The sequence below is a fragment of the Anomaloglossus baeobatrachus genome, chromosome 7 (genome assembly GCF_048569485.1).
Source record: "Anomaloglossus baeobatrachus isolate aAnoBae1 chromosome 7, aAnoBae1.hap1, whole genome shotgun sequence".
Taxonomy (NCBI): domain Eukaryota; kingdom Metazoa; phylum Chordata; class Amphibia; order Anura; family Aromobatidae; genus Anomaloglossus; species Anomaloglossus baeobatrachus.
Genome location: NC_134359.1, coordinates 174969738 through 174994699, shown reverse-complemented (window position 1 = coordinate 174994699; position 24962 = coordinate 174969738). Strand labels below are relative to the sequence as shown.

General features: G+C 43.7%; 1 protein-coding gene across 6 annotated transcripts in view; it reads right to left on the bottom strand.

Annotated features, from left to right (window-relative positions):
- Positions 1–24962, bottom strand: part of PGAP1 (post-GPI attachment to proteins inositol deacylase 1) — a 1652111-nt gene that overhangs the window by 47514 nt on the left and 1579635 nt on the right. For all 6 annotated transcript variants that reach the window (XM_075317804.1, XM_075317801.1, XM_075317803.1 and 3 more), the window contains one exon: positions 12215–12319. In XM_075317804.1, the coding sequence (XP_075173919.1) occupies positions 12215–12319 (105 nt within the window). The remainder of the gene's footprint in view (positions 1–12214; positions 12320–24962) is intronic.

Below are 24962 nucleotides of genomic sequence, written 5' to 3'. Positions count from 1 at the left end.
TAATTCCTCTCACTCTAGCTATGAGGTACGAGCCATAGTTGGTTCTAAGATGGTTAGAGGGCGCAGGTTCTTCTTGATAGATTGGGAGGGCTATGGCCCGGAACATCGCTCTTGGGAGCCTAAGGAGGCTGTCCATGCTCCCGACTTAGTTGCCGATTACCTGCGTCGCCGGGAGGGGGGCCCTTGAGGGGGAGGTACTGTTACGGTTGCTGTGGCTCTGGAGACTATGTCCGGATTTCTTGCTACTGCACATGTGCAAGTGCTGGAGACTAAGTCCTATCTTGGAGCCATTGCACATGTGCGGGTGACATCATCGCTGACACGAGGTCACATGTCTCTGACACCTTGTAAGCTGATTGGCCACTGGTCATGTGCTTGTGACACGTGGTCACATGTCTCTGACACCTTCTATGCCGATTGGTCGCTGGTCATGTGCTTGTGACGCTTTGCTCGGTGATAGGCCAGCGTGACGTCATTGCTGTCATTCTGGCAGCGGATTGGCTCTGGTGTCCTCCATCTTGGATGAGGCACAGAGACTATATAAGACCCTGACGCATGCCGCCCGGCGCTCAGTCCTCTTGGTTCATGCATGAGGGTAGACGCCCTGTGCACGTCCCTCTAGGCATCTCTCTGTCTATGTTAGGTGAGCGCTACCGGCAGGGTAGTGTTCTTATACCTTACAGCTTCGGCTGCAGTCCGTATCCTTACCTCTTAGTGGAGCGGACATAGGCAGGTGCCTGAGGCACATGGTCCGGCTGGGCCTTGTGATTCTACTCGTAGGTGGACGTTGCCGCCTGGGTAACGTTCCTTATACTGCGTCTGGCAGTTGTTCGTATCCTCGCACACTAGGGGAGTGAACAGAGGTAGGAGCTTTGTGAGGCTTATGCTGCTGTCCGTCTCTTTTGCACCACTAGAAGAGCGGACCTAGGCAGGTGCCATATCTAGTGGTTCGTGTCGTCGCACACTAGTGGAGCGAACGCAGGTAGGAGCTTTGTGCGGCTTACGCTGCTGTCCGTCTCCTGGCACCACTAGAGGAATGGACCTAGGTAAGTGCCATTTCCCACTCACTGCTTTTGTCTCTGTGATCTTTAACAGAGACCATTCCACACACCCTCCAAGTAAGGGAGGAATTGCTTTATTTTCTAATTATATTCCTCTGTGAGTTTAACAGAGGTATTGCACTCTGCACTTGTGCTATTATTTTTTACAGTGGCACACATATATCCCTTATCCTCTGCCATAGTCTGCAGCAGAGTCTTTGCATGGTGGACCCTGACTGTCTGACATTCCTTTAGGTTTTATTATCAGACAGCCCCCTGTAACAGGGTGGGTGTGTGTGTGGCCCAATTTTTGGAAAAAAGGGAGACTCCGCTTGGAGTAACCCTTGCTTACATTGTTTTTAAAAATGATCCAAGATGCACAGAGCTGGGATCAGGAAAGACTTTGCTACCTACCCCGGTGTGATCCTGGGGACGGTTAAGTATGGTGTATTTTTGAATGTGCCTGATGCAAATCTAGCTGTGAAGTGTACAACTGGGGCACAAGTGCTGCCACTGAATGGGTGGGTGTGTGTGTGGCCCAATTTTTGGAAAAAAGGGAGACTCCGCTTGGAGTCACCTTGCGGTGTTTTACATGATTTTAGAAGGGCGTGCCATGCCTATATCTGTGTCTCCTCCTCTTTTTCCTTGTCCAGCTCTTATGTTTTCGCATGAGTATATGTCCTTGTCACTTTCCCATGTGTTTCTGTTGTGAGTTGTTTGTCACCTTTTGGACACCTTTGAGGGTGTTTTCTAGGTGTTTTTATGTGTTTGTGATTGCCTCCCATTGTTTCCTATGCGGTTCGAGTGGTTCGCCGAACCAGTTCGCCGAACTGAACTCGAACGAGACCTCCGTTCCGTGAACCGAACTCGAGCCGAACCGCGACTGGTTCGCTCATCTCTACTTATCACAGAAGGAGAGGTCCAGGTGGTTATTAAGTCTTTGCCATCGGGGAAATCTCCGGATCCGGACGGGTATACAGGGGACTTTTATAAAGCCATGGCCCAGCAAATAACCCCAATACTAACAAAATGGTATAATGATTTATTACAGGGTGGTAATCTAATAGAGGGGCCAAATCTAGCACATATTAACCTCATACTGAAAGACGGGAAAAATCCGGAAAACCCAGCATCATATAGGCCAATTTCCCTTATCAACCAAGATATAAAAATAATTTCGAAAATTATGGCGAATAGACTAGCAGAAGTCCTGCCAGCAATAGTAGCTCTGGCGCAGGTTGGTTTTATTAAAGGGAGAAGCGCAGTTACAAATATCAGGCGGACGCTGTTGGCGATCGACGCCGTAGGCAAGGATGTGGAGAAGAGAGGGAAGCCGGCGCTGGTGACTCTGGATGCGGAGAAGGCGTTCGACAATGTGCAGTGGGGCTGGTTGGAAAAAGTATTGGACAAGGTGGGCTTGGAAGGTCAGTTCAGAGCCTATATAAGAGCGATTTACACCAACCCGCTGGCGAGAGTGCAAATACCGGGCCACTTGTCGAGCGTTTTCTCGTTGCAAAAGGGGACACACCAAGGGTGCCCATTATCTCCTCTACTCTTTGACCTGGTGTTGGAACCATTGGCACGGATACTAGAACAACATGGACCATACAAAGGAATTAAGATAGGGAGCAAAACTCTAAAAGCTGCATACTTTGCAGATGACATTATACTTTTTATGGCCGAAGTGGAGAGAGACTTGCCGAGGGTACTAGACTTGTTGGATGAGTTTGGTACTTTTTTTGGGTTTGTGTTAAATAAAGCGAAGTGCGAGGTACTTTATCTTAAGGAAAGAGATGAACAGAACAACAGAGGTGAAAAAGTGTGCGATATCCCCTTAGCCAAAAAAAGCATAAAATACTTGGGTATAAAAATGGGGCGGAAAATAGATTGGGTGTATAATTTGAATTTCCCCCCGGTAATAACTAAAATAATCACAGAGCTGGAGAGATGGCAGAACCTACCTTTTAGCCTCCTGGGGAGGATACACCTATTGAAGATGATGAGTATTTCAAAACTACTATATCCCTTTCAAACCATCCCAATGTTGCTAAAGCATAACGACATACGGAAAATAGAAGTAGCAATTAGAAAATTCATATGGAAAGGTCATCGCCCCCGAATAAAACTGCAAACCCTTATGATGGCCAAGGAGGAGGGAGGCACAAATTTACCAAATATACGGGGGTACCATCTAGTTTGTATGGCCAGACATATAGTGGATTGGTTGAAAGATACTACTTGGCATTCGGATGTGGAATTGGAGAAAGCATATGCTCACCCGTGGAACATAGCAGCACTCTTACATACACCACAGGGCCTCCTTCCCACTAAAATCAAGCAAACAGTGATCTTCCGAGATACAATTGCAGCGTGGAAAGAAATAAGGAGGAAGTTAAAACTATCATGGCGAATTTCCAAGCATTTTCCATTATGGGGGAACCCCACCTTCACAGCTTTGAGGAAAAACAGCTTGTTACATGAGTGGAGGGAAAAAGGGATACAAAAGGTGGCACATTTGCTTCATAAGGAAGAAAACAGATGGATGAGGCAAATGGAGATAATAGATAAATTTGGTCTGAGGGCACACCAGGCGCTACAATACGGGCAAATAAAGGGTTTGGTAATATCCTTACTGGTGCGGGTCGAGGAAGAAACGCGTAATAATGTCATGGATGACTTTCTTCTTCCCATGGAAGAAAAACCAACCATAACAGCATTATATAGACGGTTCAAAGGGATTTTTATCCAGAAAGAGCCAGATCAAATTTGTAAAAGCTGGGTGCAGCAATTGGGAGGGAAAGGTATGGAGATAGGACAACAAATTTTAGATGGATGGAGAATCTTGAGGAAAAGTGTACTGAGCAAGGTGTAGGGGTACGCAGTTCCGAATTATGCACAGGGCAATCATAGCATTCAACAACCCGGTATCAGCTGCAATGAGGCAACGCAAAATACACTGCCCAAAATGTAAGCTCAGAGATGCAGATCTTTTCTATGGTCTTTGGGACTGTCCAACAGTAAGAGCTTTATGGGAAAACATAAGAAATATGGGGGAGAGGTTGTGAAAGAAAAACATACCTCTGAGTCCACTGAGATACCTATTCCACTGTGAGTCAGGCGAGGGTGAGAAATCTATGGAGGGAGAGGGGGCTAGTCCGATTTTGTTTCACTCTATATGCCTAATGGTTAAACGATTAATCCTAAAGCACTGGCTAGATGACTGGCTACCTGAATTTGGTGAGATTATCGGGCAGCTTAAAGCCTTACTCAATCTATACTGGCGGGAGGCAGAACGAAGTAAGGAGCAAGGAATAAAAACATTTATAACAAAATGGAGGGCATTTTTACTGTGCTATCACACTGAAACAGAAATAATTAACTACATGACACCATTTAGATCAATGACATGGTATTTACTGGAGGACATACAGTGCCTACAAGTAGTATTCAACCCCCTGCAGATTTAGCAGGTTTACACATTCGGAATTAACTTGGCATTGTGACATTTGGACTGTAGATCAGCCTGGAAGTGTAAAATGCACTGCAGCAAAAAAGAATGTTATTTCTTTTTTTATTTTTTTTTTTAAATTGTGAAAAGTTTATTCAGAGGGTCATTTATTATTCAACCCCTCAAACCACAAGAATTCTGTTTGGTTCCCCTAAAGTATTAAGAAGTATTTCAGGCACAAAGAACAATGAGCTTCACATGTTTGGATTAATTATCTCTTTTTCCAGCCTTTTCTGACTAATTAAGACCCTCCCCAAACTTGTGAACAGCCCTCATACTTGGTCAACATGGGAAAGACAAAGGAGCATTCCAAGGCCATCAGAGACAAGATCGTGGAGGGTCACAAGGCTGGCAAGGGGTACAAAACCTTTTCCAAGGAGTTGGGCCTACCTGTCTCCACTGTTGGGAGCATCATCCAGAAGTGGAAGGCTTATGGAACTACTGTTAGCCTTCCACGGCCTGGACAGCCTTTGAAAGTTTCCACCCGTGCCGAGGCCAGGCTTGTCCGAAGAGTCAAGGCTAACCCAAGGACAACAAGGAAGGAGCTCCGGGAAGATCTCATGGCAGTGGGGACATTGGTTTCAGTCAATACCATAAGTAACGTACTCCACCGCAATGATCTCCGTTCCAGACGAGCCCGTAAGGTACCTTTACTTTCAAAGCGTCATTTCAAGGCTCATCTACAGTTTGCTCATGATCACTTGGAGGACTCTGAGACAGACTGGTTCAAGGTTCTCTGGTCTGATGAGACCAAGATCGAGATCTTTGGTGCCAACCACACACGTGACGTTTGGAGACTGGATGGCACTGCATACGACCCCAAGAATACCATCACTACAGTCAAGCATGGTGGTGGCAGCATCATGCTGTGGGACTGTTTCTCAGCCAAGGGGCCTGGCCATCTGGTCCGCATCCATGGGAAGATGGATAGCACGGCCTACCTGGAGATTTTGGCCAAGAATCTCCGCTCCTCCATCAAGGATCTTAAGATGGGTCTTCACTTCATCTTCCAACAAGACAACGACCCAAAGCACACAGCCAAGAAAACCAAGGCCTGGTTCAAGAGGGAAAAAATCAAGGTGTTGCAGTGGCCTAGTCAGTCTCCTGACCTTAACCCAATTGAAAACTTGTGGAAGGAGCTCAAGATTAAAGTCCACATGAGACACCCAAAGACCCTAGATAACTTGAAGAAGATCTGCATGGAGGAGTGGGCCAAGATAACTCCAGAGACCTGTGCCGGCCTGATCAGGTCTTATAAAAGACAATTATTAGCTGTAATTGCAAACAAGGGTTATTCCACAAAATATTAAACCTAGGGGTTGAATAATAATTGACCCACACTTTTATGTTGAAAATTTATTAAAATTTAACTGAGCAACATAACTTGTTGGTTTGTAAGATTTATGCATCTGTTAATAAATCCTGCTCTTGTTTGACGTTTGCAAGCTCTAACTTATTTGCATCTTATCAAACCTGCTAAATCTGCAGGGGGTTGAAGACTACTTGTAGGCACTGTAAATGGCTCATTGGGAAAGTAAGTACCCATAGATAATTAGAAGGAAGAAGAACCTATGCTGTTAGACATAAAGAATGGGAGTTGGTATTTCCGGGGTGGAATGGACCACCTCTATAAAGTCAGAAAAGAAGCTAGCTGCGTGAGTTGGGGGGAGGGCTAGGGAAGTTCAAGGTTCTTGATTTATAGTTTAAAGAGAGATAACACAAAAGAACACTATGTTATTATGCCCCAATTGTGATTAATGTCTATCTCATGTTTATGTTATGATATATAAAAAAAAAAAATTATTGGTTAAAAAAAATTAAAAAAAAAAATTATAGGGGTTTTCTGGGCTTAAAAGAAATGTGTGCAACCACTCCTCTGCTTTTCTCAATAAAACATTGAGAGAAGCTAGATCAGATTCTAGTTGGCACGTTACTACCACCAGTGCTTTTTTTGCGGTGGTACGCGCTGGTACGGCGTACCGGAAAATCTGAAGAGCGCCTCTGGCTCTGTCCACATGGCTAATTTGTAAATTATACAAATTAGCCATGTGGAGCAAAGGCACAAGCCAGCTGCGTCTCCAGGGGGCGCTGTCGGGCTGCCCTGATGTGGCGGTGTGGACGTCTGCTGGGTGGGAGCCGCTATTCTTTGAGCGCAGCTGTCACGCTGACAGCCGCACTCATAGAAAGTGCAGCGCGCGGCTCCCACTGCTCAATTGTCCTAGTATCTGTAAGACGCGAGGACAATTGAAGCGGTGACGCCGGCACTGACTTCCGGGTCAGCGCGGCGGCTGTCATGTGATCAGGTCCGCTGATCAGACTGCTGACCCGGAAGCCAGCGCTGCAGCACAGAGGCGGCAGAGAAATGCTGAGAAGTGCTCCACTGTGGAGCTGAAGAAGACACAGACGGAGGAACATTATGGGGTAAGAGGGGAGTATTTATGAAACAGTATGGGGGAGAGAGGGGGGGAACTATTTGTGGACACACTATGGGGGGGACAGAGAATGGGGGAGGGAACCATCTGTGCACACACTATGGGGGGGACAGAGGGTGGGGAGGGGGCAAAATGTATATACACAGTATGGATGGGGGAACTATCTGTGGATAGAGTATGGGGAGAGAGAGGATGAGGTTTCATGCATGGGGAGAGAAATGATGAGGGGTGATGTATGGGGAGAGAGAGGATGAGGTTTCATGTATGGGGAGAGAGGATGAGGGGTGATGTATGGGGAGAGAGAGGATGAGGTTTCGTGCATGGGGACAGAGGATGAGGGGTGATGCATGGGGAGAGAGAGGATGAGGTTTCATTCATGGGGAGAGAGGATGAGGGGTGATGTATGGGGAGAGAGAGGATGAGGTTTAATTCATGGGAAGAGAGGATGAGGGGTGATGTATGGGGAGAGAGAGGATGAGGTTTCATGCATGGGGAGAGAAATGATGAGGGGTGATGTATGGGGAGAGAGAGGATGAGGTTTCATGCATGGGGAGAGAAATGATGAGGGGTGATGTATTGGGAGAGAGAGGATGAGGTTTCATGCATGGAGAGAGAGAGGATGAGGTTTCATGCATGGGGAGAGAAATGATGAGGGGTGATGTATTGGGAGAGAGAGGATGAGGTTTCATGCATGGGGAGAGAGAGGATGAGGTTTCATGCATGGGGAGAGAAATGATGAGGGGTGATGTATGGGGAGAGAGAGGATGAGGTTTCATGCATGGGGAGAGAGAGGATGAGGTTTCATGCATGGGGAGAGAAATGATGAGGGGTGATGTATGGGGAGAGAGAGGATGAGGTTTCATGTATGGGGAGAGAGAGGATGAGGTTTCATGCATGGGGAGAGAGAGGATGAGGTTTCATGCACGGGGAGAGAAATGATGAGGGGTGATGTATGGGGAGAGAGAGGATGAGGTTTCATGCATGGAGACAGAGAGGACGTGGAGCGAACTGGAAAGAAATTTTGAGGACACAGAATAAAGAGTGACATGGTATGAGGAGCAAGTGGGCAGGATGGGGAGTGAGGGGGAAAAGTATATGGACACACAGGAGGTAGTGAGGAGACAGGAAGGGATGAGAAGAATGTGAGGGGTACAGAATAAATACTGGGTAGTGGAGGGGGTGGTATGGAGAGGGGGCAGAATGGGAGGACAGTGTGAGGTTATAGCAAGGAGGGGGAGTGTGATGAGGGCACAGTATAAAGACGGGGCAGTATAAGGGGACACAGTGTAAAGGACACTGTAAACAGTAGGCTCAGTTTGGAAAGAGGGAATATGGAGGGCATGTACCATAAGATGGACAGTGTGGGTCATATTTTGTGCAGAGAATACTGTGAGGGGTCATTATTTATTCTGGGGCACTGCGTAGGGAAGATATTTTTAAGTAGAAGTATTATAATCATTCTGCTATTTTAGGGGCATCGTGATGGATGTGTTACAGAAGACCGGAGAAGATGGAAATGTGCAGAGACGAGATGTGAATGTGAAAAGTCATCATTGCGTCAGGACAAGATGAAGAATAGAAAGAAATGACTAGAGACAACATCATCTATAAGGTACCTGAATGTAAATATTTATTTGTGATACTGACTATGTCTTATCATTAGGCCTTGGTCCTACTTGCGCATTGCTTCTGATGTGAGCGCAATGGGACCACCACTGATCAATTGTTCTTGGTGCAGGTGGCCGTAAATGCTTATTTCTGGATCTGCTCCGTCCTCTGATGGTGTCTGCAGCCGGGTACTGCACATCCGCCTCATTGATTTTAATAGGAGACTGCTGCCACTATCAGAAAACGGAGCAGATCCAGAACTGAGCACTTCCGGCCACCTGCCACCACATGCACCTAGTGTAGGGAATTGGCGGGGTTGCCAGGTGCCGGACCCTGACCAGTCAGACATTGGTGACCTATCCTAAGGAAAGGTCATTAATGTTAAAGTAGTGGACAATCTCTTTAATAAAGTCTTGTGCCGTCTGACAAGTTAAGGGTTACTATGTTTTTATTTATGTTGTTAAGAGCATTAAAGGGGTTGTCCAAATTTGTGATGAGTCTGCAGTTACTCTGTGTGTCACTCTGTGAATTCTCACAGTGTGCACACTACCAGCTGTCAGGATTCTCTGGTGCCGGCGGTGAGAGTGGGAGGTTATGAAGCTGCAAGTATGCGATTTACATAGATGTGGTCACGTGCTGAACAGACATGCTCAATGAAAATGAATTGACTGAGGCTGGACACATCAAATCAGAATGTGGCCAGAAGTGTACAAATCTCATACTTGTGCTCACATGATCGTCCACTCTCTCCACTGGCACCGGCACACCCTGCCGCAGCCCCGCTACTCAATGTCGGCCAGCAGCACGCCTGACAGCACCCCCAAAGCCCCCCCCCAGCTCCTCGCCTCAGAGATGCGTACCAGCAAACTGACTACCACTATGCAAATCGCGTACTTGCCATCTCGTGATTGCCTACTGTCATGATTTAGAAGTCTTCAGCCACATAGTGTGACTGCAGATATTTATTTTCAGTACAAAAAGTCACTTTAAAACTTTGAATATACATGCGTGAGATAAGACCGGAGTTAAATTAGCTTTCCGGTGACCTCTGTGACTAAGTGGTTAACTTGTTGAGATCGGTAATTATGTCTTTGTGAACGTTGTTATTATTGGCATATGTAAATTTTATATATAATTAACTTATGTTAGAACTTTATGTGCATCTTAGGCGGGCTTTGCACACTGCGACATCAGTAACAATGTGTTACCGATGCTGCAGCGATAGTCCCGCCCCCGTCGCACGTGCAATATCTAGTGAAAGCTGCCGTAGCGATTATTATCGCTACGGCAGTTTCACACGCACATACCTGCCGTGTGATGTCCCTCTGGCCGGCGACCCGCCTCCTTCCTAAGGGGGCGGGTCGTGCGGCGTCACAGCGACGTCACACGGCAGGCGGCCAATTGAAGTGGAGGGGCGGAGATGAACAGGATGTAAACATCCCGCCCACCTCCGTCCTTCTCATTGCAGCCGGCGGCAAGTAAGGTTAAGTTCCTCGCTCCTGCGGCTTCACACACAGCGATGTGTGCTGCCGCAGGAGCGAGGAACAACATCACACCTGTCGCTGCACCGGCATTATGGAAATGTTGGAGGCTGCAGCGATGATACGATAACGATGCTTTTGCGCTCGTTCATCGTATCAAAAAGGTTTTACACGTTGCGATATCGACTGCGACGCCGGATGTGCGTCACTTTCGATTTGACCCCATCGACATCGCACGTGCAATGTCGCAACGTGCAAAGCCGCCCTTAGGCTCCATTTGTGTCAAATTTCCAGCCACAAACAAATTTGTATGCATTTTTTGTTCTATGTACTATGTGTCTTCTTTCTGGAAATATATTGGACCCATACATAAACCTCATTTTATTTAATCATTTTTGGGAATGTGAAAATTGCACTGGCAACAAAAAGTTTAGCAAATTCATGTGCAGCTCTGAAAAATGTGACCTACTAGTTTTACATCAGTATTTGTAAGCCAAAACCAGGAATGGGTGAAAAATTCAGACGTGTTTCTATTAAACTTTTCCTCTGACTGTTCCATTCCTGGTTTTGGCTGATGTAAAATACTGACCAAATACTCAGTATGTATACTTTCCCACGATGAGTAATAGGTGAATTTTTGATTTTTCAGATTTTCTGCACCAATTAAGTAATTAGGTTACTTGTGTTTCTATTAATTTTATTTTTTTAGTGCATTTATTTACATTCATACTGTACAGTGCAGATTACATTATTTTTTTGTGCATTTCCACTGAGGAAACACACTAAAAATGCATATTTGCTTATTACCTGCACCTAATTCAATTTTATGGGGAAAATCTGCAGGTAAACCTTGGCATACCTGCAAGAGAAATTGACATGTGGATTTTATACATGCAATGTAGGTCAGTTTATGCAGTGTGAAAAAAAGCGCAGTCAGCAGATTTTTATAAATCTCATCCACTTTGCTGCAACTCTATGGCGATGCATTTTTTGTGTAGCGAAAAAAAAGAACATCAAAAACTCGCCAAAACTCATCATGGGAATTTAACCTTAGAGAGGGTTAGCCCTGTATTTGCTGGAGAGCAGTTTGTGTGCTGGCACATCTGTGTATGAATGTTGTTGAGTACCAACACTTAATAGATGGTGAGAGCAATTTCCATATTTCCGTTTTGTTGGCTGCTGGGGTTTGATGGAAGGTTAGTCTAAGACTCATTGAATTAAGATGGATTCAGTTATGACTTCATAGAATTAGAAAGCTTTTATTACTTACAAATTACCATTAATTTTATATAGTGTATGTATTGCTCCTATACAACTTTTTGGATTGCAACCATTAAAGGGAACCTCTCAGGTACAAGATGCACCCAGAACCATGAGCAGTTCTGGGTGCATGTTAGTGATTCATGCTTAACAATCCCTGTATAAAGTAGCATAAATAAACATCTTTTGACAAAGTATTTAGTTTATTATATGATAATGAGGCCAGTGACTAGTCGCAAGGGCGTTACTTCCCTTGGCTAGTCGGCCCACATACCATGTTAGCACTTTTATGTGGGCGTACTAACATGCTTAATGAGTGCGCAGTGATGCTGCACATACCTCACTCTCGATGGCGGCAGGCAGAGGATGGATACGCACTGCGCATAATCTGGAGTCCCATGGACTTCCAATCATGCGCACTAAACTGATGCCGGGTGTAAGCTTCGTGGCTTCAGTGAGGTATAGTGCGCATGACCGCAAGTGCTGGGGACTCCGGATAATGCTCAGTGTGCATCCATCCTCCTCCGGCCGCCATCAAGTGAGGTATGTAGGCGTCGCTGCGCATTCATTAACATGTTAGTATGCCCCCACAGGGGTGTGCTAGCATGCTATGTGGGCTGACTAGCCAAGTAAAGTAACGCCCTTGTGACTAGTCCCTGGCCTCATTAGCATATAATCAACGATCTTTAGAAATACTTTTTTTTAAAGATCTGTTTATTTATGCTAGTGTATACAGGGATAGTTAGGCAGGGATTAGAAATATGCACCCAGAACAGCTCATGGTTCTGGGTGCATATTTTACCTGACAGATTCACTTTAAGATGTTTGTGGCTGAGTGCTGCACCTTTCTCAATTTTGTGTTGATTATTATATTGAAATACTCACCTGGATTTTATTGATGATACAGAGGAATTCATCAGAATTTCTATTGTGAAAATAAGAATAATAGCCAAATCTCTCAAAGGATCGGGAGCCAGTTGAATATTATCTCTAGAACATAAAAAGTACTAAAGATTAATAAAAATAACACCGACAAAATAAAAAACGCATAGTTTAGAGTGATATTTTCTAAGCACATTCCATTAATAAAACTATAAAAACAAACAGTTCTGATCATTTTATTTAATCTAGAGATGCCTGCAATCCATGGATCTTCCAAGCTTCATGACAATCAGAGCGCCCTATTAACAGCCTGTGTTCACTCCCTTTTACAGCTGAAATCTAGCTGCCCAGGCATGGAGGTTTTAACCCAGATAGTGGCATTTCTTATTAGGATTTTAATCTAGCTGCCCAGACATGTAGGTTTTTAACCCAGATAGTGGCATTTCAAGTTAGGTTAATAATTTCAAGTTAATGCAATACCAGAGTTCCCTTATTCAATATTACCATTTTAGTGTGCAGCTATATGTATAGTGTGCAGCTGTATATGTTTTGTAGTTCTAATGTGTTTTCAGCTAGCACCTGTTCACACCTGTTGAATGGGTCAGTCTTTTTATATTATTTATATATATTATATATATATACATATTTATATATAGTGCATCTCTTTCTGATTGAGCACTCTGCCCTATAACTAGGCTGTGTACACTACTCTTTATAGCTGTTATCTAGCTGCCTTGACATGGAGGTTTTTAACCGGGAAAGTAACATTTCGAGTTAGGCTCCCATTATACAGAGATTACCTTGGCATGGTGACCGGGCTCACATGCATTGGCCAATCCAAATGCTAAATATTTTTTTTTTTTCTTTCAAATATTCCTATAGCAGTAATGCAATACCAGAGTTCCCTTATGCATTGATAGCATTTTAGTGTGCAGCTGTATATATTTTGTAGTTTCTTATCGGTGCGGTGAGGCGCGCTTAACCATCACAAAGTGATGTGACCTTCTCTCTGTGATTCCTATTCATACCTTATAAAAGACATTAAAAGATGTTAAATACCTTTTACCTGGCTGGCATAGTGGGCATAAAGATAAGCATGCAGATTTGTGACAAAATCTGCACCATATCTGCAAGAAAAGTCGCATCAAAAACGCACTGTGCGCACACAGCCTTAACTCATTCCTGACTGCCAAACCGGTTCGTCCTATTTTAAGGTGACTATACGACCGAGGGAAATACCGGTACATCCCAAAAATCAAGCGAGCACAGGGGGCTGGCAACTGCAATCGCTGCCGATGACTCTGCATACCTGCCTGCACCGTTCTTGGCTGCTTAACCCCCTAATTGCTGTAATCAATACTAATCGCAACACTTAGGGGATTGGGAGAGGGATCGCTCTCCCTCTCTATTCTGACCGGGACCCCCACAATGTATTCATGCGGACCCAATCGTTGTCATGGTGACCTAAGGTCACCTGACTGCTTGGAGCCTACAGAGAGCCTGTGTTATCATGCCTGCAGTAGGATCACACACACACTCTCAGAGCAGTGCTGACAGCTGCGATGCCCTGCAGTGATTGCGATCAAAACACTGTGGGGTGCTGTCCCATAAAGGGACTTAGTAAAAAAAAGTTAAAAAAAAAATCTATAAAAAAAATGAGAAAATAAAAGAACAAAAAAAATAAAATCCAATACATAGTTATATTTGTGCAAAAAAAAAAAAAGTACACAGATTTAGTATTGCTCCGTCCATAACAACCCGAGCTATAAAACTGTCAAACTAGTTAACCCCATATTGTGGTGGAAAAAAAAAAAGATCATTTTAATTTCGTAAATGAGGTTATAATGTATAATATCTTATTCAACGTTTCGGTCTATGTGACCATCCTCATGTATACACTTAATATTGAAAAAAGAACAATAAAATACAAGAATTACAAATAAAAATCTTAACCAGTACAATTATTACAATCTCATGCATAATCATGAAAGTGGGTGGAACTACAAGCAAATCATTAAATAAAATGCAAAATGGTTTCAGTCATCATATTAAAAATTCAGAATATATACACACACTATGTACAGAATTATTAGGCAAGTTGTATTTTAGAGGATTTATTTATTATTGATCAACAATTATGTTCTCAATCAACCCAAAAGACTCATAAATATCAAAGCTTAATATTTTTGGAAGTTGGAGTGTTTTTTTTTTAGATTTGGCTATCTTAGGAGGATATCTTTTTCTGCAGGTAACTATTACTGTGCAGAATTAATTATAAGACAACTTAAAAACCAAATATATTTCCATCTCACTTGTTTATTTTCACCAGGTAAACCAATATAACTGCACAAAATTTAGAATTAAACATTTCTGACATGCAAAAACAAAACCCCAAAAAATTAGTGACCATTCTTTATGATGACACTCAACAGTCTACCATCCATAGATTCTGTCAGTTGCTTGATCTGTTTACGAACAACATTGCGTGCAGCAGCCACCACAGCCTCCGAGACACTGTTCCGAGAGGTGTACTGTTTTCCCTCCCTGTAGATCCCACCTTTCATGAGGGACTACAGGTTCTCTATGGGGTTCAGATCAGGTGAACAAGGAAGCCATGTCATTATTTTGTCATATATTAGACCTTTACTGGCCAGCTGTGGAGTAGTAGGATGCATGTGATGGAGCATTGTCCTACATGAAAATCATGTTTTTCTTGCACAATACCGACTTCTTCCTGTACCACTGCTTGAAGAAGTTGTCTTCCAGAAACTGGCAGTAGGTCTGGGAGTTGAGCTTCACTCCATCCTCAACCCGAAAGGTCCCACAAGTTCATCTTTGATGATACCAGCCCATACCAGTACCCCACCTCCCCCTTGCTAGCATCTGAGTCGCAGTGGAGCTCTCTGCCCTTTAATGATCTAGCCTCTGGCCCATCCATCTGGCCCATCAAAAGTCACTCTCATTTCATCAGTCCATAAAACTTTTGAAAAATCAGTTTTAAGATATTTCTTGGTCTAGTTATTTTATGTTTCTTGCTCAAAGGTGGTCGTTTTTCAGCCTTCCTTACCTTGGCCATGTCCCTGAGTATGGCACACCTTGTGTTTTTTGATACTCCAGTAACGTTGCAGCTCTAAAATATGGCCAAACTGGTGGCAAATGGCATCTTGGCAGCTTAACGCTTAATTTTCCTCAATTCATGGGCAATGTTTTTGCGCCTTTTTTGACCAATACGCTTCTTGCCACCCTGTTGGCTATTTGCCATGAAACGCTTGATTGGTTGGTGAACACGCTTCAAACGTTTGCCCATTTCAAGACTGCTACATCCCTCTGAAAGACATCTCACAATTTTGGACTTTTAAGAGCCAGTCAAATCTCTCTTCTGACCCATTTTGACAAAGGAAAATAAGTTGTCTAATAATTAAGCACACCTTATATAGGGTGTTGATGTAATTACACCATACCCCTCCTCATTACAGAGATGCACATCACCTGATTTACTTAACTGGTAGTTTGCTCTAAAGCCTATACAGCTTGGAGTAGGACAACATGTATAAAAAGTATCATGTGATCAAAATATTAATTTACCTAATAATTCTGCACACAGTGTATGTGTACATATCCACAAAGATACAGTATAGCGGACAGCCCAATAACCGTATTAACAATAATTATTAGTTATTTCAGAATCTTGGTGTAACAATTATAATGGATTACTCAGGAATCTGTTTGCGTGGAGCAATGACACAACTGAAGCCAGTTTATAGGTGATAAAGTTTATATTGTAACACACATGAAAAACAAACAAGTGCAAAAAACAAGTAGCAGAGCAATTTGCAAGTGTCCAAAAAACAAGTAACAGAGGAATTTGCAAGTGTCCAAAAACAAGTAGCAAAACAAGCCGGCTTACGACAGCAAGGTGGGTCATATAACAATAAATTCACTGCACTCGATTTGTAAATTTGCCAGAAGGTGAAAAAACATTTATTTAATCATGTGATCAAGCAACATCCAACGACGTTTCGACCTGCCTGGGTCTTAGTCAAGTTGCTAGGTGAAAATTCAAAAAAAATATATATCAAAATACAGCAAGGTTATATACAATAATAACTACTATATACATATTAAAGAGAATATATACAGGATATATACAAACTATATACAGATCAAGACAAATGGTCACAAAGTACTGTCATATTTAATTTTATATATAGGCTATAATAGCTAAGTAGCGTTTTAAATATAGTCCATGCAAAATTGGCATGAGAAAATGTAAACATAAATATAGTGACCTCAGTACTGATAAAACAGACAAAGTTCCTGAAAGTACAAGGGGGTTCTTACATGTAGGTATACAGTACATAAGATAAAGAAAAATGTATACAATTGTATAGTACACCGGCTGAAATACGGTACCTGTATAGTAGGTGACTGAGGGGTGAAGGATGATGTGCCCTGAAGCACGGGAGTATATGAAAAAGTGCCTGGTGACAATGGAACATAATGAAAATGGATATAGTGCAAGAAATACAGTAAATATAAACAAAGAAATACTGGATAAGAAGTTACCTTGGAGATAAGTATGTTATGCAGGCACAGCAGCGCTATTGCTGTTTGAATCTCGTGTCCTAGGGCATAGTGTGGGAGGGGGAGTATATAACAGTGATAGATTAGAAGATTAGCCAATGGGGGATCAGAGTCATGGAGGCTCGGTATCAGCATGTGCTGCCACGTCATAGATGAGGACGTGGCAGTGAGAGCCCAAGGAAAGGGCTCATGCGCAGTGGAGCAGGGTAGAACATTATGTCAGTGTAATGCAGGCGTAAGCATAGTAAATGTTCGTAGAGCGGGCCGGAGAGTTACGTAAATTGCGTAGCATGTATCGCGCATGCGCAGTGAGAAAAAGCGCTCGGCTAGTACAACAACGTAACACGCTGTCATGTGGAGAGGCTTGGTGAAGCCGGGGAGCATGGGTAATGACTAAATGATGTAGTAATACGTAGAGAGCGTAGTATGTACCAAGCATGCGTAATAGAGGAAAAAGAGAACTTAGAAAGGGAAAAGGGTGTAAGAAGGAAGTGAGTATGGGGCTAAGGTGCGTACGTTATATATCCTGAAGTGTAAAAGAACTATATATGGGTGGAGGGACTGCGAATGCAATGGGGTAATGTCTGTAATAGGAAGTAGAAATGTGTAAGACAAGATAGTAATGAATGAGAAATGAAGAAATAATTGTAAGTAAAAAAGATAAAGGGAAAAGTCAAGAAGGAAGCAACCAATATAAGGGAAATGAAAATAAAATGAAGTGTAAATAAAAAATAAAATATAAATAAATAAATAATAAATATATAATAAAAAAAATAATAAAAAAAAATAAAAATATTTTTATTCTTTATTTTTTATTTTTTATTTTTTATTTATTTATCATTTATTATTTATTTTTTATTTTTTATTTATTATTTTTTTTTTTTTATTATATATTTATTATTTATTTATTTATATTTTATTTTTTATTTACACTTCATTTTATTTTCATTTCCCTTATATTGGTTGCTTCCTTCTTGACTTTTCCCTTTATCTTTTTTACTTACAATTATTTCTTCATTTCTCATTCATTACTATCTTGTCTTACACATTTCTACTTCCTATTACAGACATTACCCCATTGCATTCGCAGTCCCTCCACCCATATATAGTTCTTTTACACTTCAGGATATATAACGTACGCACCTTAGCCCCATACTCACTTCCTTCTTACACCCTTTTCCCTTTCTAAGTTCTCTTTTTCCTCTATTACGCATGCTTGGTACATACTACGCTCTCTACGTATTACTACATCATTTAGTCATTACCCATGCTCCCCGGCTTCACCAAGCCTCTCCACATGACAGCGTGTTACGTTGTTGTACTAGCCGAGCGCTTTTTCTCACTGCGCATGCGCGATACACGCTACGCAATTTACGTAACTCTCCGGCCCGCTCTACGAACATTTACTATGCTTACGCCTGCATTACACTGACATAATGTTCTACCCTGCTCCACTGCGCATGAGCCCTTTCCTTGGGCTCTCACTGCCACGTCCTCATCTATGACGTGGCAGCACATGCTGATACCGAGCCTCCATGACTCTGATCCCCCATTGGCTAATCTTCTAATCTATCACTGTTATATACTCCCCCTCCCACACTATGCCCTAGGACACGAGATTCAAACAGCAATAGCGCTGCTGCGCCTGCATAACATACTTATCTCCAAGGTAACTTCTTATCCAGTATTTCTTTGTTTATATTTACTGTATTTCTTGCACTATATCCATTTTCATTATGTTCCATTGTCACCAGGCACTTTTTCATATACTCCCGTGCTTCAGGGCACATCATCCTTCACCCCTCAGTCACCTACTATACAGGTACCGTATTTCAGCCGGTGTACTATACAATTGTATAAATTTTTCTTTATCTTATGTACTGTATACCTACATGTAAGAACCCCCTTGTACTTTCAGGAACTTTGTCTGTTTTATCAGTACTGAGGTCACTATATTTATGTTTACATTTTCTCATGCCAATTTTGCATGGACTATATTTAAAACGCTACTTAGCTATTATAGCCTATATATAAAATTAAATATGACAGTACTTTGTGACCATTTGTCTTGATCTGTATATAGTTTGTATATATCCTGTATATATTCTCTTTAATATGTATATAGTAGTTATTATTGTATATAACCTTGCTGTATTTTGATATATATTTTTTTTGAATTTTCACCTAGCAACTTGACTAAGACCCAGGCAGGTCGAAACGTCGTTGGATGTTGCTTGATCACATGATTAAATAAATGTTTTTTCACCTTCTGGCAAATTTACAAATCGAGTGCAGTGAATTTATTGTTATATGACTTCAGGGCATTGCCCTCTTTTCACGTGCACCGCCAGCCTCTTTAAATTGAGTGCAGACCATTGTTATGTCAGCAAGGTGGGTCAGGCAAGAACCGCAGCAGGGGCTAGGCATCAGAAGCAGGAATCAGCAGGAGGGCAGACGTTGGCAGAACCTCTGATGAGCAGTAACAGGCGAATCACAGAGACTTTGCTGGGGTAGATGGAGAAACTTGAGACACCACAAGGAGGAGGAAACTAGGCAGAATACTCAAGCAGAGGACTGGAGGCTGGACTGGAATTATAAAGGAAAGAGGACACAGAACCAGAAGCCAGGGAAGGAGTCTTGCGAGGATAATTTGCATATTGCCAGTGCCTTCTGGGATAAGTGAAGAGTCACCGCGAGCTCAAGGAGAACCGGGTTTTGGCCGTTACAGCCGGAAGGAAGACTTCTGAAAGCCAGGGAAGGAGTCTTCCGAGGATAATTTGCATATTCCCAGTGCCTTCTGGGATAAGTGAAGAGTCACCGCGAGCTCAAGGAGAACCGGGTTTTGGCCGTTACAGCCGGAAGGAAGACTTCTGAAAGCCAGGGAAGGAGTCTTGCGAGGATAATTTGCATATTCCCAGTGCCTTCTGGGATAAGTGAAGAGTCACCGCGAGCTCAAGGAGAACCGGGTTTTGGCCGTTACAGCCGGAAGGAAGACTTCTGAAAGCCAGGGAAGGAGTCTTGCGAGGATAATTTGCATATTCCCAGTGCCTTCTGGGATAAGTGAAGAGTCACCGCGAGCTCAAGGAGAACCGGGTTTTGGCCGTTACAGCCGGAAGGAAGACTTCTGAAAGCCAGGGAAGGAGTCTTGCGAGGATAATTTGCATATTCCCAGTGCCTTCTGGGATAAGTGAAGAGTCACCGCGAGCTCAAGGAGAACCGGGTTTTGGCCATTACAGCCGGAAGGAAGACTTCTGAAAGCCAGGGAAGGAGTCTTGCGAGGATAATTTGCATATTCCCAGTGCCTTCTGGGATAAGTGAAGAGTCACCGCGAGCTCAAGGAGAACCGGGTTTTGGCCGTTACAGCCGGAAGGAAGACTTCTGAAAGCCAGGGAAGGAGTCTTGCGAGGATAATTTGCATATTCCCAGTGCCTTCTGGGATAAGTGAAGAGTCACCGCGAGCTCAAGGAGAACCGGGTTTTGGCCGTTACAGCCGGAAGGAAGACTTCTGAAAGCCAGGGAAGGAGTCTTGCGAGGATAATTTGCATATTCCCAGTGCCTTATGGGATAAGTGAAGAGTCACCGCGAGCTCAAGGAAAACCGGGTTTTGGCCGTTACAGCCAGAAGGAAGACTTCTGAAAGCCAGGGAAGGAGTCTTGCGAGGATAATTTGCATATTCCCAGTGCCTTCTGGGATAAGTGAAGAGTCACCGCGAGCTCAAGGAGAACCGGGTTTTGGCCGTTACAGCCGGAAGGAAGACTTCTGAAAGCCAGGGAAGGAGTCTTGCGAGGATAATTTGCATATTCCCAGTGCCTTCTGGGATAAGTGAAGAGTCACCGCGAGCTCAAGGAGAACCGGGTTTTGGCCGTTACAGCCGGAAGGAAGACTTCTGAAAGCCAGGGAAGGAGTCTTGCGAGGATAATTTGCATATTCCCAGTGCCTTCTGGGATAAGTGAAGAGTCACCGCGAGCTCAAGGAGAACCGGGTTTTGGCCGTTACAGCCAGAAGGAAGACTTCTGAAAGCCAGGGAAGGAGTCTTGCGAGGATAATTTGCATATTCCCAGTGCCTTCTGGGATAAGTGAAGAGTCACCACGAGCTCAAAGAGAACCGGGTTTTGGCTGTTACAGCCGGAAGGAAGACTTCTGAAAGCCAGGGAAGGAGTCTTGCGAGGATAATTTGCATATTCCCAGTGCCTTCTGGGATAAGTGAAGAGTCACCGCGAGCTCAAGGAGAACCGGGTTTTGGCCGTTACAGCCGGAAGGAAGACTTCTGAAAGCCAGGGAAGGAGTCTTGCGAGGATAATTTGCATATTCCCAGTGCCTTCTGGGATAAGTGAAGAGTCACCGCGAGCTCAAGGAAAACCGGGTTTTGGCCGTTACAGCCAGAAGGAAGACTTCTGAAAGCCAGGGAAGGAGTCTTGCGAGGATAATTTGCATATTCCCAGTGCCTTCTGGGATAAGTGAAGAGTCACCGCGAGCTCAAGGAGAACCGGGTTTTGGCCGTTACAGCCGGAAGGAAGACTTCCGAGGATAATTTGCATATTCCCAGTGCCTTCTGGGATAAGTGAAGAGTCACCGTGAGCTCAAGGAGAACCGGGTTTTGGCCGTTACAGCCGGAAGGAAGACTTTTGAAAGCCAGGGAAGGAGTCTTGCGAGGATAATTTGCATATTCCCAGTGCCTTCTGGGATAAGTGAAGAGTCACCGCGAGCTCAAGGAGAACCGGGTTTTGGCCATTACAGCCGGAAGGAAGACTTCTGAAAGCCAGGGAAGGAGTCTTGCAAGGATAATTTGCATATTCCCAGTGCCTTCTGGGATAAGTGAAGAGTCACCGCGAGCTCAAGGAGAACCGGGTTTTGGCCGTTACAGCCGGAAGGAAGACTTCTGAAAGCCAGGGAAGGAGTCTTGCGAGGATAATTTGCATATTCCCAGTGCCTTCTGGGATAAGTGAAGAGTCACCGCGAGCTCAAGGAGAACCGGGTTTTGGCCGTTACAGCCGGAAGGAAGACTTCTGAAAGCCAGGGAAGGAGTCTTGCGAGGATAATTTGCATATTCCCAGTGCCTTCTGGGATAAGTGAAGAGTCACCGCGAGCTCAAGGAGAACCGGGTTTTGGCCGTTACAGCCGGAAGGAAGACTTCTGAAAGCCAGGGAAGGAGTCTTCCGAGGATAATTTGCATATTCCCAGTGCCTTCTGGGATAAGTGAAGAGTCACCGCGAGCTCAAGGAGAACCGGGTTTTGGCCGTTACAGCCGGAAGGAAGACTTCTGAAAACCACGCGCCGCTAGAAATTTTAGCCTGTCTTCTTCATTGTGAGCGTGAGTGAGCAAAGTGTGAGCAAAAGTAAGTGTGAGTAGAATTGTTTGTATTTAGTTGTTTAATTACTTAACATTTGTTTAGTGCTATCCCCATTAGAAAATGTGCTCCACTATTGCTAATGCGATCCAGTGTACATCTTGTCTCATGTATGCAGTCCTTGAAAAGCCGTTCGAGGGTGCATACTGTTGTTCGAGATGTGCGCACGTTGCACATTTGGAAGCCCAGGTACTGGATCTAAATGAGCAGCTGGCAACTCTGAGATGCATTAGCAATATGGAAAGGAGTTTGCTGCTCACTGAGCAGCAGCTTGCTGGGTCAGATGTGGGGGAGGATCGTAGTAGGGAGCGGCAGGACGGTGAGGTAGGTAGCTGGGTGACAGTTAGAAAGGGGGGTAAAGGGAAAAGTGCTAGGAAGGCTAGTCCTGAACTGACACACCCCAATAGGTTTGCAAACTTGGCAGATGAGGGGGATGTCATTACAGGGGTAGCATTGCTGCAGCAAGGCATGACCTCTGAACGCCAGAGGAGTGTCTGCTCCAGTAAGGGGGGGAATAGGAGTGCAGGGCAGGCAAGACAGGTACTGGTAGTGGGGGACTCAATTATTAGGGGGACAGATAGGGCAATCTGTCACAAAGACAGGGATCGCCGAACAGTGTGTTGTCTTCCTGGCGCTCGAGTTCGGCACATCGCTGATCGGGTTGACAGATTACTGGAAGGGGCTGGGGAGGACCCAGCGGTCATTGTACACATTGGCACAAATGACAAAGTTAGAGGTAGGTGGAAGGTCCTTAAAGATGATTTCAGGGAATTAGGTTGTAAGCTTAAAGCATGGACCTCAAAGGTGGTATTTTCGGAAATACTACCTGTGCCACGAGCCACACCAGAGAGGCAAAGAGAGATCAGGGAGGTTAACAGGTGGCTCAGGAATTGGTGTAGGAAAGAGGGTTTTGGGTTCCTGGAGAATTGGGCCGACTTTTCAGTTGGCTACAGATTCTATGCTAGGGATGGGCTGCATCTTAATGGGGAAGGTGCAGCTCTGCTGGGGCAGAAAATGGCTAGAAGGTTGGAGGAGTGTTTAAACTAGGAATGGGGGGCGAGGGTATTAACTTTATAGAAGGGGAATGTAGTGCAGATAGTGACCAGGGCACAAGTAATGAAATTGGGGGTGGTACGGGGGGAAGGGTTAGGACAGTTAATACAGTAAGCAGGAATACAGGTACAGAGTCATACGTAACGTGCATGTACACTAATGCCTGAAGCCTCACAAATAAGGTGGAGGAATTAGAATTAATATTGTTGGAAGAAAATTATGATATAGTGGGGATATCAGAGACATGGCTGGATGAGAGCTATGACTGGGCTGTTAATTTACAGGGTTATAGCCTATTCAGGAATGACCGTACAAATAAGCGAGGGGGAGGTGTGTGTCTATATGTAAAATCATCCTTAAAACCCATCCTGCGTGACAACATATGTGAGGGTACTGAGAATGTAGAGTCCCTATGGGTGGAGATAAAGGGGGGGAGAATTAATAATAAAATACTGATAGGGGTGTGTTATAAGACGCCGAATATTATGGAAGAGTTAGAGAATCTCCTCATAAAGCAAATTGATAAAGCAGCGAGTCTCGGAGAGGTAATTATTATGGGGGACTTTAACTATCCTGATATAAATTGGGGAACAGAAACTTGCAGTTCCAGCAAAGGAAATAGATTTTTGATAACAATGAAAGAGAATTACCTTTCACAAATGGTACAGAACCCCACAAGAGGGGGAGCACTACTAGACCTTGTACTAACCAATAGGCCAGACCGCATATCAAATATACAAGTTGGGGGTTACTTGGGGAATAGTGATCACAAAATAATAAGTTTTCATGTATTCTTTAGTAAGATGTCTAGTAGAGGGGCTACAAGGACACTAAACTTCAGGAAAGCAAATTTTAAACGGTTGAGAGATGATCTTAGTGCAATAAACTGGGATGATGTACTAAGTAATAAAAGTACACAAAGCAAATGGGAGACTTTTATGAGCATCCTGAATAGGGCTTGTGCAGAAAATATACCATATGGGAACAAACATGCTAGAAATAGGAGGAAACCCCTATGGCTAAATAGAGCTGTAAGGGAAGCAATAAAAGAAAAACAGAAAGCCTTAAAAGAATTAAAGAGGGTAGGTAGTGATGAGGCATTATATAATTATAGAAAATTAAATAAAATATGTAAAAAGCAAATTAAGTTAGCTAAGTTTGAGACAGAGAGACTCATTGCGAGAGAAAGTAAAAATAATCCTAAAATATTCTTTAACTACATAAACAGTAAAAAACTGAAAAGCGATAGTGTTGGCCCCCTTAAAAATAGTCTTGGTGAAATGGTGGAAGGGGATGAGGGTAAAGCCAACCTGCTGAATGACTTTTTTTCTACAGTTTTTATACAAGAAAATGCCATGGCAGATGACATAACCAGTGATACCATAAATTCACCCTTGAGTATTACCTGCTTGACCCAGCAGGAAGTACGCCGCCGCCTCGAAATCACTAAGGTTGACAAATCTCCGGGCCCGGATGGCATACACCCCAGAGTACTACAGGAATTGAGTTCTGTGATAGATAGACCATTATTTTTAATCTTCTCAGATTCCTTAATAACAGGGTCGGTACCGCAGGACTGACGCATAGCAAATGTGGTACCAATATTCTAAAAGGGGACAAAAACTGAGTCGGGAAATTATACGCCGGGAAGTTTAACCTCTACGGTTGGTAAAATCCTTGAGGGTTTCTTGAGAGATGCTATACTAGAGTATCTCAAGAAATATAACCTTATGACAGAGTATCAACATGGGTTTATGAGGGATCGA